The 14,905-nt window shown below is 40.5% G+C and overlaps 1 protein-coding gene across 7 annotated transcripts in view; it reads left to right on the top strand.

Annotated features, from left to right (window-relative positions):
- SNCAIP (synuclein alpha interacting protein) overlaps window positions 1–12,174 on the top strand; it is a 154,114-nt gene extending 141,940 nt beyond the window's left edge. For all 7 annotated transcript variants that reach the window (XM_061150917.1, XM_061150915.1, XM_061150913.1 and 4 more), the window contains one exon: window positions 11,620–12,174. In XM_061150917.1, coding sequence (XP_061006900.1) covers window positions 11,620–11,625 — 6 coding nt within the window. In that variant the 3' untranslated portion in view covers window positions 11,626–12,174. The remainder of the gene's footprint in view (window positions 1–11,619) is intronic.
- The last annotated feature ends 2,731 nt before the right edge of the window (window positions 12,175–14,905 follow it).

Raw genomic sequence — 14,905 nt, 5'->3', positions numbered from 1 at the left:
TGGAAAAACAGACGCCAGCGTTTCTAATGAGATATGTTGTGTTGAGTACCTTTTACTCTTCCTTTGGAAATTGAGAGAGGATGATTAAACAGGTCACAGGAGATTATATCCTGGTCCCTAGATTTGCCCAAGTTGTTTGATCGTTGAGAATTAGGAGTTGTAGACAGGGAGGCATTTCTACAGGATTAGGCTACAAAATCGATGTGGAATCAGGCCTCTCTGTGTCCCTGATTCTGCCTCAGGAAGAGTTAGTTCTCCTCATGTGACTGGACAGTTTATTCTTGAGCCCAATTAAACAGCATACAAATAGAAATTCTATTTCTAAAGACTTGGCTACTCAGCTTTAGAAAGACCTTTGGAATGAATACACCACAGGGACCTCCACACTGACATTTTATGACACAAGCCCCTAAAGAAGCCCGAGTGGTCTACAAGTGCTTGCCAGCACGCAGGGGATGGCAGAGTGTGTGCCATGAACTACACTGTATAGTTGGATTTATTGTAAAACCACAAGTTATAATCTGGATTTAAATCTTATGAATAAGAGATACGAACATCTTTTTAAGCGATGATTCCTGCATGCTTTGTGCCTGCTAGGCCCTTATAAACAGCAGCCAAAATGTGGTATAGCAGCCAAAATGTGAAACCCTCTGTGGAAAAGAAGGACCCAGAATATCCTTCATGGTAACTAGAGAGTCAACACCTGCATAACTTATTATCTGTTATAAGGTACAGCCCCATTCCAGTGAGGTCTAAGAACTGTCCAGACTCTTTTTGCAGTACCAAAATCAAGTTTTAGTTAATATAACTCAAATTAACAGCACACAAGTTTTAATTGCACATTGCAATTGCTTTTTTATAAAAGACTTTAGCGTGTATTTCCGCTCCAGTACTCTTGCCTGGAAAATCCCATGGGCAGAGGAGCCTGGTAGACTGCAGTCCATGGGGTCTCAAAGAGTCAGACACGACTGAGCGACTTCACTTTCACTTTTCACTTTCATGCATTGGAGAAGGAAATGGCAGCCCACTCCAGTATTCTTGCCTGGAGAATCCCAGGGACGGCAGAGCCTGGTGGGCTGCCGTCTAAGGGGTCGCACAGAGTCGGACACGACTGAAGTGACTTAGCAGCAGCAGCGTGTATTTGCTTCAGCTTAGAAAAGTCACGCTTGTGCCCCGAACCCCAGGCCCTTTGGATTAAATATGTCCAAACTTACATTGCTGGAATATAACTTTTCCAGGTAACTTAATGGGTCCTCTCACTAAGGAGTCAAAGATCTCAGCAGTTCCCCATGCACCTTAAAGTGTGTCCGAAGCTTCTCTCCTTTAACCTGTCTTCTGCATGCCTCCTGTTTATCAAGACTTGTGCATGTGCTAAGCTTGTTGCATGTGTTCAGATGATTTTTAATTGCACCTCTCTAGGAGATGTACGGCAGCTGCATCAATCTTTCCTCTAACACGCTGATTGAAGAGCATCTGCGTAACTATGCACGGTACGTGGTGCTAGGGGTGTATCCACAGCAGTGCCAGGCCTTCGCTTTAAATTGTATGACCTTACAATGGTGGTCCTAGGGCACCTTTTGCAGGTGCTGACACCTAGGAAGTAGAAAATTACAACTCCTCCCCCAAATAGAAGCTGGCAGATTTGTAACTGGTCCTTAGAAAGGGAGCAGGTACCATCTTGGAGGGGCTTCATTCCAGCAGCCGAGGGCAGAGGCGTCTGCTCATATCACAAACAAGCTGTGCTTCCCAGCTGACCTTGACTTTCAGTCTTTGTTTTAATGGTGGGCTTCCCCGGTAGCTCAGATGGTAAAGAACCCGCCTGCCAATGCAGAAGAGCCAGGTTTGATCCCTGGATCGGGAAGATCATCTGGAGAAGGGAATGGCAACCCACTCCAGTATTCTTGCCTGGAGAATTCCATGGACAGAGGTGCCTGGTGGGCTGCAGTTCATCGGGTTGCAGAGAGTCAGACAAGACTGAGCAACTAATACTTTCACGTTCTTTCACATGAGTAAGTATAAAAATGACACTTCCTGCCATGGGTGGAGTGAGTCAGCCTCCTATCATAATCAGAACTTTGAAACCGAGCTGAGGTTCTTCATTGCTGGTTATAGACTGAAAGCTGCTTTAGTCAGCAATCTGCTGCCCTCAGGAGAGCTGAGGTCCTGCCATGCTGAAGTTAGTTCAGCGTTCAGAACTGCAGTGCTGGTCTATAAGCCAGGCTGTGAGAACCCACCACCACCACCAACAACAACAAAAAGGCCTTTCTTCAACACAATATTTGTGATTCAAAAGGCATGGACTGTGTATATAGAAGGACTATCTCCAAGGTGCCCAGTGACTCAGGCTGCTCCTTGAGCAAAGTCCTTCTTCAGCATAGCTTTCACTCATCCCCAGGATACACACAACTCCCTAACAGAGCAGGCGTCAGGGGAGTGCTTACAAGAGAGCAGCTGACAGGGAGGTACTGCAGTCAAGTGCCTCTTGACAGGCTTATTCCAGGAGAGATAAACCCCTAGCCCCCTTTCACAAGGACTAATCATTTAAATTAAGACTATGGCATGCCTTTTAGCACCCTTCCAAAATCCTCCAAAGTGTTTGTGTGGAGATGTGTTTATATATAATAATTACAGATACACAAATACAAGCGAATATGTTGTGGATATAAATGTTCGTTCAGAATTCTAAGGTGTAAGAAATGTCACTCTCTTTTTCTTTCCCTCTAAATCAAATTTAATCCGCTTCATGTCTCCGTTCAGGCTAGAGGAAAAGTAAATCTGTCATTTTACAGGGTCCCCCTAGGGATCTCATTAATTCCATACATAAGTTGAAGGAAGCCCCTTAGAGCTCTGGTGTTTACAGGTCACTCTCGTTCTGCTCAGGTCAGGCTCACATGTTGCCTAAGTCTGGGCTGCTTCCCACCACACTGGGGCAGGGCGTCTTGGCCAGTGCTAACAGCTCGGTGCCTGAGTTGGGAAGGAAATAGAAAAAAAAATACCCATTCCCTTCCCAGACGTTGGTATCAGCCCACTTCTGTTTCTCCCAGCCTATCTTGACCATCCTTCTGTGTCCGCATCTTACGTTCTGTCTTCTAGCACCTGGAAAATTCTGAGTTTGTCCTTAAAGGGAAATCACCAATAATACTCTAAGGCAAGGAAACACAAAGGCTTGGGGAACTCCTTTGAAGCAGGAGGGAAAATACCTCTCCTTTCTTCCAGGCTCCCACAGCACCTGAAAACAAGATAATTAGTATCACAGTAGATTCTCCTGCTAGATATATTTCATCCTGTCTTCTTACAAGCAGGAGAACAAAGCTAGCAATCTACTATAATAGGATTACAGAAATCAGAGCACAAAAGGAGGTTATGAGGCTACTCAGATATCTGACAGCTGGGTTAACACTTTCCTTCTCAGTTAAAGGAACAGTCCTTCTGAAGACTCAGTTTTGAACCGATCAGATTCACTGGCTTCATGTATTAAGAGAGTTTTCTTTCAGTGATAGGGAGAAACCCCAAAATTATCATTATAATTCAGTTTATTTAGATAAACATCCAGACCCCCTCGCTCTCCCCACCATATAAAATCAATGTGTATTTTATCATGGTTTTAGTTTGGCATGTGTTCCATGAAAAGTGAAAACGCACCAGTTTGTTCACTGTAGAGTGAGAACTTTTCTCCTATTCACTCACCACACACAGAGGTAGGGAGGACCAGCCCAGTTCACTCCTTAGATAAAGTAAAGATGGCTATATCTAGTTGAAATAAAGATCCCTCAGAGAAATAAGCTAGCATGGGAATGTGGACATGCAAAACACCTATTAATTCTTGTTTTGCCTTTGGGATCCATAGCAAGGGCATCTCACAGAAAGAGGCAAAAAAAAAAAAAAAAAAGGAAAAAGCTGAAGTGCCTCTCTATCAGTGATGCCTTCAAATCTTGACCCAAGAATTTTCTTGAAGGCCACATGGTTCCTCTGGGGAGCAGGGATTGCCTGGGATCATGTAACTTGGAAAGCAGTGGGTTGAAGTTGGCTCTAAGCATTATGCCACTGGTGACCCTATCAGAATGTCCCTGGGAAAAAGAGAGGGGCAATGGACCCTTCTTCCAGCCCTATCCTTGCATCACGTTTTAGTTCCTAAGATTGTTTTTCTTAGTAAAGGAAAAATAGAGAATGAATACAACATTCTAATGTCAGCTCTGTGAAGGGGGTTCTGTTTGCTGTTTATTTTTCCAAATTGGTCACAGTTTGATAGCAAAGAATCTAAATGTCTTTTCAATGCCCTTTAAAGTTAGATTCAACTCTGTTACTTGGAATAGTTTCCCAGTGTGTTTCAACTGCAGAGGATGACTTTGTTGTTTATAACAAGCAGATTTATCTTTACTTTTTCTTATAAAAGACAAGTTGGTTTTGAATTATTACAACTCCAAGGGAATGTTGGCAGTTACTTATCTTAAAATGCCAATAAGACATTCATTTCCCAGAGTTTAAGTCTATGTGAGATCTGTAACACATAAAGTGAGCATCGATTCCAGTCCCTGATAGGCAGACGGCATTAACCCCTGGCCACCACTGGTCATATCCTCTCTGACCACAGTGGGACCATGGCCTGAGGGGTTAGCATCAGGAAGCCCCTAATCCTATCACCAACATGAGAGCAGACTCCTTAAAAAGACATTAAGCAATAAACACCATTAGTGTGGGTTTTACTGCCAAGGAATTAGCCACGCTGGGACTTATACATCCGGAGCCAAGAGCTAGTAGCACATATTTCATATAGATGTCAAGATTGTTCAACAGCCACTTCAGAAAGAGTGGTAAATTTGGCCTGAAATGATGTAAGGATATGGCAGTGGTCATCTGCTGTGCCCAGTTGGAGGTTAGAGTTCAGGGTACCCCTACTATGCATGTGCATACATACACACACATATCTGTCCTTTAGTATGTCCTTTAATATGTCAGGACATATTACTGAACAGAAAAATGAGCCAAAGACGGGAAGACATTGGGAAGGTAGAGGTGAGGCCCTGGCTGAAGCCTGTCCCAAGCAGTGTATACCACGGCCCCTCTGAACAGATTCCAGAATCATGATAGAAAATGCAGGGAGAACAAAAAGGAATCTCTAAAGCATTTTTGCCGTCATTTCTCTGGGTATAAATCAAATAACCACACCTTAATCTTAAATTTCTGACCTGAAAGTATTTTCAACTCATAGAGATTCTTGAAGGGATAATTATCTAGCCATAGGAGTATGACCAAACTAGCTGAGATTATGTTGATTGCGTAGTTCTAGACTGAATCCCTGAGGGCAGACTGAATCTCACCAATTTCAGTTCAGAAAAGCTAGTTAGAGTGCTAGTACTAAAAGGGGGTTTGGTAACCCTCTAGACAGAGTTTCTGCCCCCACACCACAGTTTTATGTTCTAATCTCTGATGTGAAGTATATCTTTCTGTGTTTTTGCATCTAATATACTAGTTCTGGGGTCCAGAGCCAGGAGAAGTTGGTGTACCTGGGGTGACCACCTCTGCCTCAGAAAGCCCTAGAATTTATCTGACTCCTTTCTCTGTAGCCCTCCCCACATTTGCCCAGTTTTCTCCTGCTCAGCTCTTGTCCTGCCCTCCCCCACCTCCACGTCCCTAGGATTCACATTCATTTCAGAGAGAAAACCTGCATTTCATACAGGTTCCTATGATGTGTCCCAATCTGGAACCATTTCTCCAGATTACATCCATTAAGTAACAGCCTGTCCTTTGAAATGGGTCACAGTTTTGCACTGTTCTTGGCTGTTGCCTAGTAGAATCTTGTGTGTGGAGAAAAATGCCCATGTGATGGAGAATTGTTCACATGAGCAGCTCTTTCCACTGTCTGGGCACAACTTAGCAAACCCTTTATAAAATCTGCCCGAGTTTGCAAGATTCATGAGAGCGTGATTCGCACATGGAGTTTTTATTCATAAGTTCCTTATACCCTCTGGGAAAAGGAGAAAGCATATTCTATCATAGGAAGACAGTAGAACAAGGTTTAGTATCAAAATATGATGAGTTGAGACATAGAAGAAGCTATTGCAAATAAGAACCCATGTTCTATCTCAAAACACTGCACTTGGAAGGCAAGAAATGAACATGTGGAACACCTATGAGCTGCAGGTAGGAGGGGACAGAGGGGAGATCTACGTTGGAAACCAAAATCCTCCCATTAGAAATACACTCTTTTAGCATACTCATCTGGTTTAAGTGTACTCCCAACAGTTATGAACAAACAGTTCCCTTCTCCCACCTCCACCTTCCTTTCCTCTCCCTTCCCCTCCCCCGGAGTCCGGTTTTGAATTGTGTGACTCCAAAGGGGATGAATGTCGAACCAGTGTCATATTTGTGCCACATGTCTGCCACTACTACAGTGTCTTTACACATTAAACTGTCTATGAACTCTCTTACGCCTGGAGTTTTAAAGAAGCCGTAGTCACTTGAGTTTTTAAAGTATCAGGTAGACTTTACGCACACATCTTCTAGTATCTTCACTGAGATTCCCAGCTCCAGCCATAGCCATCTGTCCTATCCCTTCCCACGTGGAGGACAGTGCAGCCCTATGACCCTCCCGGATGTCAGATCCCCGGACTGCCAGTGTCCTTTGTTTGAATACCGTCGTTAGCAATTTTGCTGTGCCAGAATGAGTCATGTTCCTTCATTTAGCAAGAGAATGATCAAAATAAAATTGAGAGGATGTAGTTAAACCATGGTCAACCCCATGAAAGGTGTAAGAACTTCCTGGGAGTGGTGACCCTCAGTAGCACCATCATACCCCAGTCTGCACCCCAGTGTCTAGTTTGGTGCCTGGCACAGGGTAGGGACTTTGGAATATATGAAGGAGAGGAAGCTAGAGAGAGGGAAAGGAGGAAGGAGAGGGAAAAGACAAGACCAAGCAATCCTGTCATCCTGAAGAAAGAACGGTATGTTCTGTAGAAGCCTAGGCCTTTTGATTACAAGTCTTCTCCGCTACAGTGAGTTTAATACTGAGTATTTCAAGTATATATTTTTATTCTTTGAGCCAGAATCTTATTTTTTAGAAGATGAGCATTTATAGATATGCTCTCAGTGAAGATCTGAAGGAGATCACAGAAATAGCTAAGTCAGTCTACATGTTTTGGCCATCAGTAGGAATATGTAGTGCATACTAATGGACCATTTTAGGCAGATTCTCTAAAATAACTTGCCATCTAGTCACCCAGGGCTGTAGAAATATGGAATCCAGGCACAGATGAGTCAGCAGGTTAAATTACTTGAAAAACTGTTACTTAAATTTAAGCCTTCTTTCCAGTTTTGGTCACAGAGAATGTGATTTTATATCCAAAAATGAAATCAAGAGCAGCAAATTATCTGAATAATTCATGCCAGAATTACCCAAACACTTTTGCTTTTTTTAAAAATTTGAATACTGGTTATTCGGGACTAAGTAATTGAAGGGTTCAGGGAGTCTTGAATCATCCTGATATTATTCAGATAAAAGCCTCAAATTAACATTTTACTTGGTATTGACTCAACTCTCCATGCTGGGTTTTATTCTACACAAAGTGCTTTTAATGTTTTTAAACACAACACCCCTTATATTAAAGTAAAATTACTCCCTCAATGTCTAAATTATGATGATATCCTTAGACTTTTTAAAAAAAGTTTTATTGATTTTTATATTTTTTTGTCCAAGTGCTATAGGTATATATGATAGTAACGCCTTGTAACAAAAACTGGCTGTCCATGTGTCCAGCCTCCCCTGTTCTCATTCCTACTCCCCTGAATCAGACATTTGCTTTGCTTTTAGGTGTTTTCTCTAGTATTCTGTATTTCTCAATAACATACTTACATGGACTTTCAATTTTAGATATTATCTCTGTTGTCTATTGGTATCTTACTACAGAAGATAAAAATGATAGCTGCCGCTTATAAAGCACTTACAATGTACCAAAGAATATTCCAGGTACTTCATGCATATTGACTTTTAATTTTCACAATGAATGACACAATATGGTAGATATTATTATTTATCCAAATTTTCCAGAGAAATTATATATCTTGCCCAAGATTACACAGTACCAGTGGTCATAAATTATGTATCCAGGGTTTCAGCTCAGTTTGGTTCCAAAACCCATGTTCTCAACAATGAACCAAATTTGTCCAGCTCTATTTTGGCAACCAGCACTGCCCCCCATTCCAACACACACACATATACACACCTGCCTCCTCTTCCCACCATCAAAATAGTTGTATCACTCTTGGGAGTTAAATCAGTATTTGGTGTTTATTATTATTATGGCTATCTAAATAGTTATCACAGTGGATACGTGCAGTGTACTATTGTTAACATTTCTTTATTTGTGTAACTTTGTTTTCCTTGAAGATAATAATTTTGATTTTTAAGTATATAATTTCTGAACACTCTGCTAGAGACAAAAACCCTTCTTTGAGTGCATTCAGACACATCAGGTCCCTCTCTGTTTCAGCCTGCTCATGGAGACACCATCCTTCCTTTTCCCCAGTCTAGACTGCTGCTATCTGGCAGTGCTACCCAGCCGTATCCCTGCAGTTTCTTATATACATTATCCTGGGAATTGCCTTTGGCTTTTCCCCTGTGATTTCCCCTGTGAATCTGCCTTTTCCCTTTTTGTCAGTCTATATTCTGTCTTTGGTAAAGACAACTTCCATCCTGTGGAGATGAAAGGATGTTAAAGGTTTTGAGGCCTTGCCTGTCTGAAAATAGCTTCATTTTGCCTTCATATGGATTAGCACTATTTGGCTGGGTATAGAATTCTAGATAGGAAACCATTTTCTCTTAGAATCTTGAACAGAGTATTTCATTTTCCTCTTGCTTCTGATGTGTCTGTCAAGAAGCTCAGTTTCTCCCTAATTTCTAATCCATTGGAAGCTTTTACGATTTTTCTCTTTATCACCAGTATTTTGATTTCATGATACTTTGCCATGATCCTATTCTCATTTCTGGGGTGTGAGTGTTCAGCAGGCTTTTTCAATCTGGAAATCTGTGTGCTTCAGTACTGGGAAGTGTTTTTGTACAATTTCTTTGAAAATTGTATCCCCTACTGCTTTTCTGTTCATTTTTCTGAAAATATTGTTAATCTGATGTTCAACACACTGGACTGATACTTTTATAACTGTTTTTTCTATTTTTCTAAGTATTGTCTAACTGTATTTCTCCTATTTTTATCCATACTTTTGCTTTTTTTAAAAATTCTTCCTAGGATATTTACTCAACTTTACTTACCAATCTTTCTAACTTTTTATTTCTTTGATTATTGTGCTAATATTCAGTAGCATTTTATTGACTTTCTCTTTTTTTATAGCATTAAGTATGCAAAACTTATTTATATTTTATACTCAAATACAAATACAAATGTATATTTTTATGTTTCCTTCTTTTTTACAATAAAGATGGCATCCTTTACACATAGTCTTGCTTCTTGCTTTTTTTCACCTATCATTTTAGAGATCTTTATGTATTCATTAAAGAGAGCTCCTTCATTCTTTTACATAGATACGTATTCTTTATTTGTATGAATGTATTATTTTTAATTCTTTCTACATTTTTATTGAGATTCTGGTCTTTTTGATTTGTAGCAGCTCTTTATGTATTATACACTATAAAAATTAACCCTTTGTGATACAAATAGCAAATGTTTTCCCCAGTTTTTCTTGTTACAAATTTTTGAAGTTCTTATCACCCTTTATATTATCTCTATTCACTTTGACTGCTGTTTCTCTATTTATCTTGGTCTCTGCCTGTCATAGTAGCACTTTTCTCAAATATTTGGTGATCCCTAACTTGTTCATATTTAAGAATAAGACACTAAAACTGAACAGAAGCTCTGGCTTGTTGACTGTAGATATTACATCACACAGACTGGTTAAGTACTAGGCTCTTTGGCTGGGAAACTCACGGTCAGTATTTGTAGGACTTTTCTTTTGGCAGTTCATTTCTCAAGATGAGGAAACTCCAGTCTCCTCCTCAGATCTATTAACCTACTTTCCAGGAATCTTTGGGTTAAAGTAACAGGGGATGGGTTGACAGTTGTGTTTGATAACTTTCACCTAATCCCATGGTTTTCACCGCCTTCAGCTGAACTTAGAGTCTCTCTGCTCCATGTCTTGCAAATTGTAACCTGCAGTCTCTCTTCACATTGGGAAAGGGACAGTCACCTGGCTGCATTAGGTCAGGAAGGTAATCTGGGTATGAACTGGTACTTCCAAAAAGTTTTAGAATAGTCTTCCTATTTTCAGCACTCACACCGCACCCACTGCAACTTTCAGAAGTATATAGTGTTTCTAGTCCCTGCATCATGAACATCAGTTTGTTGGGTTCCCTGACTGTAGGCTTAGATTTCTGCTTTTCCTACCTGCTCTGCTAAATCAGTTCCACATGTTCATCCATTTTCCTGTTTCTGAAATGTTATTGGCATTTTGTGTGTGTTATCATCTCCTCTTCCATTTCCCTTATTCATTTAGGTTGGTGCCTTTTTTATTCATTTGCTTGTTCTTTTGTAAGAAAGGGATGATTAGTACTATGTATTCAGTCTATCATGCTTAATTGGAAGTTCCTAATCTTTTAACCAACCAGGTTTTACTTTCACACTCTTCCCTTTCTTTCCCATAAACATCTCTCTGAAGTTCTGTTCAGATGAACTTTAAATAAAAATAAGAATTACAGCTTTCAGACAGTGATGATGATCGTTATTAACCAGTCTAAGAATAGACTACATGATCTTTGTAAGCAAGCGTGATTTTGAGGGCCATAAAACCACGCTTGGAGTTCTCCATTCAAATGTGGCCTCATGTGAGCAGGTACCATTCCCAGAAACAGTTTGTTTTTGTCTGACCTAGCAACAAGAAGGAATTTAGTAGTATGCACACTTGCTCACAGTCAGAAGATAACTCCTGTCTGGGAGATTTTACACCCAGAATGGGACTAATATTTCAATGAAAATGAATGCTTCTTCCCAGGGGAAATTCACATCAAAAGCAAAACTGTTCCCAGACCTGAGCTGGTACTTCTTTCTGTAAATTAACAAGGTATTGAGTATTGAAGGGGAAACAGCACTATTGTTCCCTAGGCTCTTCTTTTTGCTATAGATATACCTACTTGTGCTTTTCCATTGTGCTCCTACTCAGTAATCACACACCCAAAGCAAAAGCATTTCCTTTAAAGTATTAATACTCAAGCTTACTGGAGAACAAAGAGTGTCACCAGTGAACCCCATGAATAAAATATAAATATCTATTGTTTCAGTTTAACAAGCAGTACTACTCTTCCTATTTTGTTTAACTGATAAAATTCATTTGACGGTAGAATTTTACTTGGATTCCAATCGGCATGATTGAGTAATTACTTCCGGGGCCAGATTTTAAAGTATCCACATAGTATGTTATTACGTGACTATTCCTTTTATTGTTTAAAGAGTGGTTTATGTGAAAAAAAAAAAATAATTTGCATTCTGGAATGAAGTGTTCTTCAGTGTGGTTTGTGTGAGGATAATTTCCATTTTGGGTGAGCTGTTTAGCGGCATTGTATTGTAACTTGACCATAGTTTTATCTAATTTTGGCCTTGTGGTTTGTCTTCCACTTAGGCATGATGACATCAGTAGAAAAATGAAGAAATCCTACAGTATAAAGCATGTTGCTGAGCCAGAATCAAAAGAACTCTTCTTATAAATCACTTTTTTATTATCTCTCATTGCTGCCCTTTGGACACCATTGGAAATTTCTGGACTGTCCTCTGTGGAAATAGAATCATGAGAACAATGCCTCACCAGCAGAAGACCAGACGATTAGGATGCCTTAAATTTATAGCACTAGCATATATAAGACACATTTTGGGGTGATATTTGTATATATAACTTGTTTTTAAAGAGATGCAGTTTGAAAGCATGATTGGGCAAATGTATGTTTTTTAAGATTGATTCAACCTCCCCACAGGACATCCACCAGCCACTGACACCATTTTGTCTCATCAGTTGCATGGGTGTTTGCTGATGCTGGCTGAACCTCCCTTTCCCCATAATACGGGCAATTTGGGCTCAGCTTCTCTGGGAGACCAGGTCAGTGCTGTTGTTTTCTGTCGAGTGTTTTTTTCTGTCGTTTTTACTTTTTGTATAAAGGAAATAAAACAATGTTAACAACCACCTGTAAGCTTGGGGCACTTACTTTCTCATAAGTCTGTGATGTTCTGATTTCTAAGGGGCTTTAAGCATATTTTGACTGCTGGTATTTTATTTCAGGAACAAACTGCCCAGTTGAGCTGCTTTCCCATAGGGGTAAAATAAAACATTCTACTTTTCACTAAAGTACTAAAGGATCAAACGAGTATATAAAGTAAGTCAATTCCTTCTGTCTTTTCAAATCTCAGTGTTGACAAGAGAAAATACTAATGACAGCTAAGGATTTAGCCCCTTCTTGGGTCTCTTTCTTTCTGCCTCTAACACATGATGAGGCCTGTCTAATCCCTTTAGGAGACAGTGTGGAGCCTGAGTTCATAACAGCCCTATTGTTGATGCAGCTCTTTGAATCCATGTAACAGTAAGTTCCAGATGGTTTTGTCCTATCATGTGAAAATGTATTTCTGTTGCAACTTCAAGAGTTTTATTTTCAAAGTGTTGGCATGGTCTGTAAGAGGCCTGTCAAGTTGTAGTTTGAAAGTAGTACGTATTCTTATCAGTAGGAGGGAGCAATGTATGCTGTTAGCAATCACGAGCAATGTTTCTGCCATCAGCTGTGGACCATTCTGTGTCCTGGTGGGCAAAATAGGTCAAGGTACTGAATTAACAGGCAATTTTGGAAAGGTGGGTCATTCAACAAACGTGGGCTTGATGACATGCAGTGGAGTTTAGGAGAAGGGGGTAATGGTTAAGTGCCTTTTATGTATCAGCCATGCTTAAGGTGTTATGACTTTCATTTTATAGATTAGAAAATTAAACTTCAGAAGGTATAAATTCCGTGTCCAAGGCACCACCATAGCAATAGCAGACTTGGCTTTGATACAAGTTTGTTCATGGTCCTCACTGCCCTGTCCATCGTCCTGCATAACAGTACCTTCTTAGTGCATGGACCACTGGACTGGCACGCAGGAAGCTTATGGTGGTGTGGTGTTGGCTCTAGTCCTGGGTACCCCTTTAGTCTTGGGCAAGGGACCTGCCTCCTTAATAAATCTGGGGAAAGGAGGAGACTGGCATACCCATCTAGGAGGGAGGTTCCTTCCAACTTACAGAACAGCATGTCTGTGAATGTCAGCCCGTCTGCACTGTCCTCATCCGGGTCCTGTGAGTTCCTATGAGAGGCTGGTGCCGTGTGCGGGTCTACATTTCTCACACTGTCTTCTCCTCCAGTGAGATGCCCTGTTCTGATTGTGGCCCTTGGCCTCATGTGCCCTGTTCGGTCGCTTCCTCACGTTTCACTGCTCTATCCTAGTGTGTAAGATTCTAACCGAAAATATATGGCAGGCATAAGTGACAAGTGGATTCCTGCGCTTTCTGTTCAGTGCTGAGGAGGTGATCCTGGAGTCATATGTGAGCCAACCTTCGGGACTTATCCCTCTAAAGAGGTCTACAGAGGAGGAAGATCCAGAGAGTGCTCTCTCTGCCCACCCACTCCCGCACTTGCAGAGGCCCCCATTTTGTTCTTAGACTGTGTTTTTAAACTCAAAAGTTGAAGGGGGCTGGACATTCTGCAGAGATTTTATGAGCCAGACACAGAGTTCCCAATTAAACACAGCAAAGGAAATGGGAGGAGTTTGAAAGAAAGAGATGCTACCTCAACCTAGAACATTCTGGCAATCTGATCGTTTGTTGAAACTATCATTTTAGATGCCACAGTGCTAACCACAGAAGAACAAAGAATTTTTTTTAAAAGGTAAAATAGGCAAGTCGAATGGATTCAGATGAGCCAGACCGTGAGACAATGCATGCTATGTTTAATGATGTTTCTAGGACACTAAAAATGCTGGTCTTAAATCACACATGTACAACATCTTTACTGTCCAAGTTCCTTATGACATGGGTGAATTATGTGTGCTTGAAATTAGTAGACATGATGTTTTCCTTACCACAAACTTAGTTTTGTGAAGAATTTTAAAACTGAAGATGCGAACTCTTTATATCCTTATAGAAATCAAGACACACTTACATGTTGAAGAAAGAGTGTTTCCTTTTCGTAAGCACAGCTTTGGGGCCCCAGCCCCCACTCCCTCCCATCGGACTAGTAAAATGAGTGAAGCTCTATCTGCATGCCTAATTACATGCAGCCGAACAGGGAACTCAGCTCCACTGTAAAAAAAAAAACTATCACAACATCTGTCAGCATCTTTTAAAGTCTGGCTGCTTTTATGTCACTAAAGGGACTTGCATTGCCAAAGTTCAACACATCAAATTAAGAATGTTTCTTAGAAAAGATAACAAGATACCAAACCTTCACCACTATGAATGGATTGAATTCCCATTATTTATTCTCATAAAAATTTGTGTCAAGACCTCAACCCTAATAAGAAAGTTCTAGATGTACATCATGGCGTTGGGAGTGTGGTGAGGCTCTGAAAAGGGTATCTTAAAGAAGCATATTCTTCGAAGTTTGTTTTCTCAAAGTGAATATTCATAAACCACATCCTGGTTGGTACAGGCTGGAGGAAATGAATATAAAGTAGATATTTAAATAATTTCCCTGAAAGACTCGCTGATGAAAGATGAGTTAAATGTTATTTCTTCACTAGCCTCCTAGAAGCTTAATGTTAACTTGATAAAGCAAAGTAAGAATAAGGAATTTATTACAACAGGGTTGATACAATTTCCCCACATAAAAATGGAGTTTGTGCTATCCATTGCCCATAACTCTCATTTGTTGATCTATGTGTTATCTTCTGGTCAC

Source organism: Dama dama, chromosome 9 (genome assembly GCF_033118175.1).
Source record: "Dama dama isolate Ldn47 chromosome 9, ASM3311817v1, whole genome shotgun sequence".
Lineage (NCBI taxonomy): Eukaryota > Metazoa > Chordata > Mammalia > Artiodactyla > Cervidae > Dama > Dama dama.
Note: the sequence above shows the minus strand (reverse complement) of the source record. Positions and strands in the feature narration are given on the sequence as shown.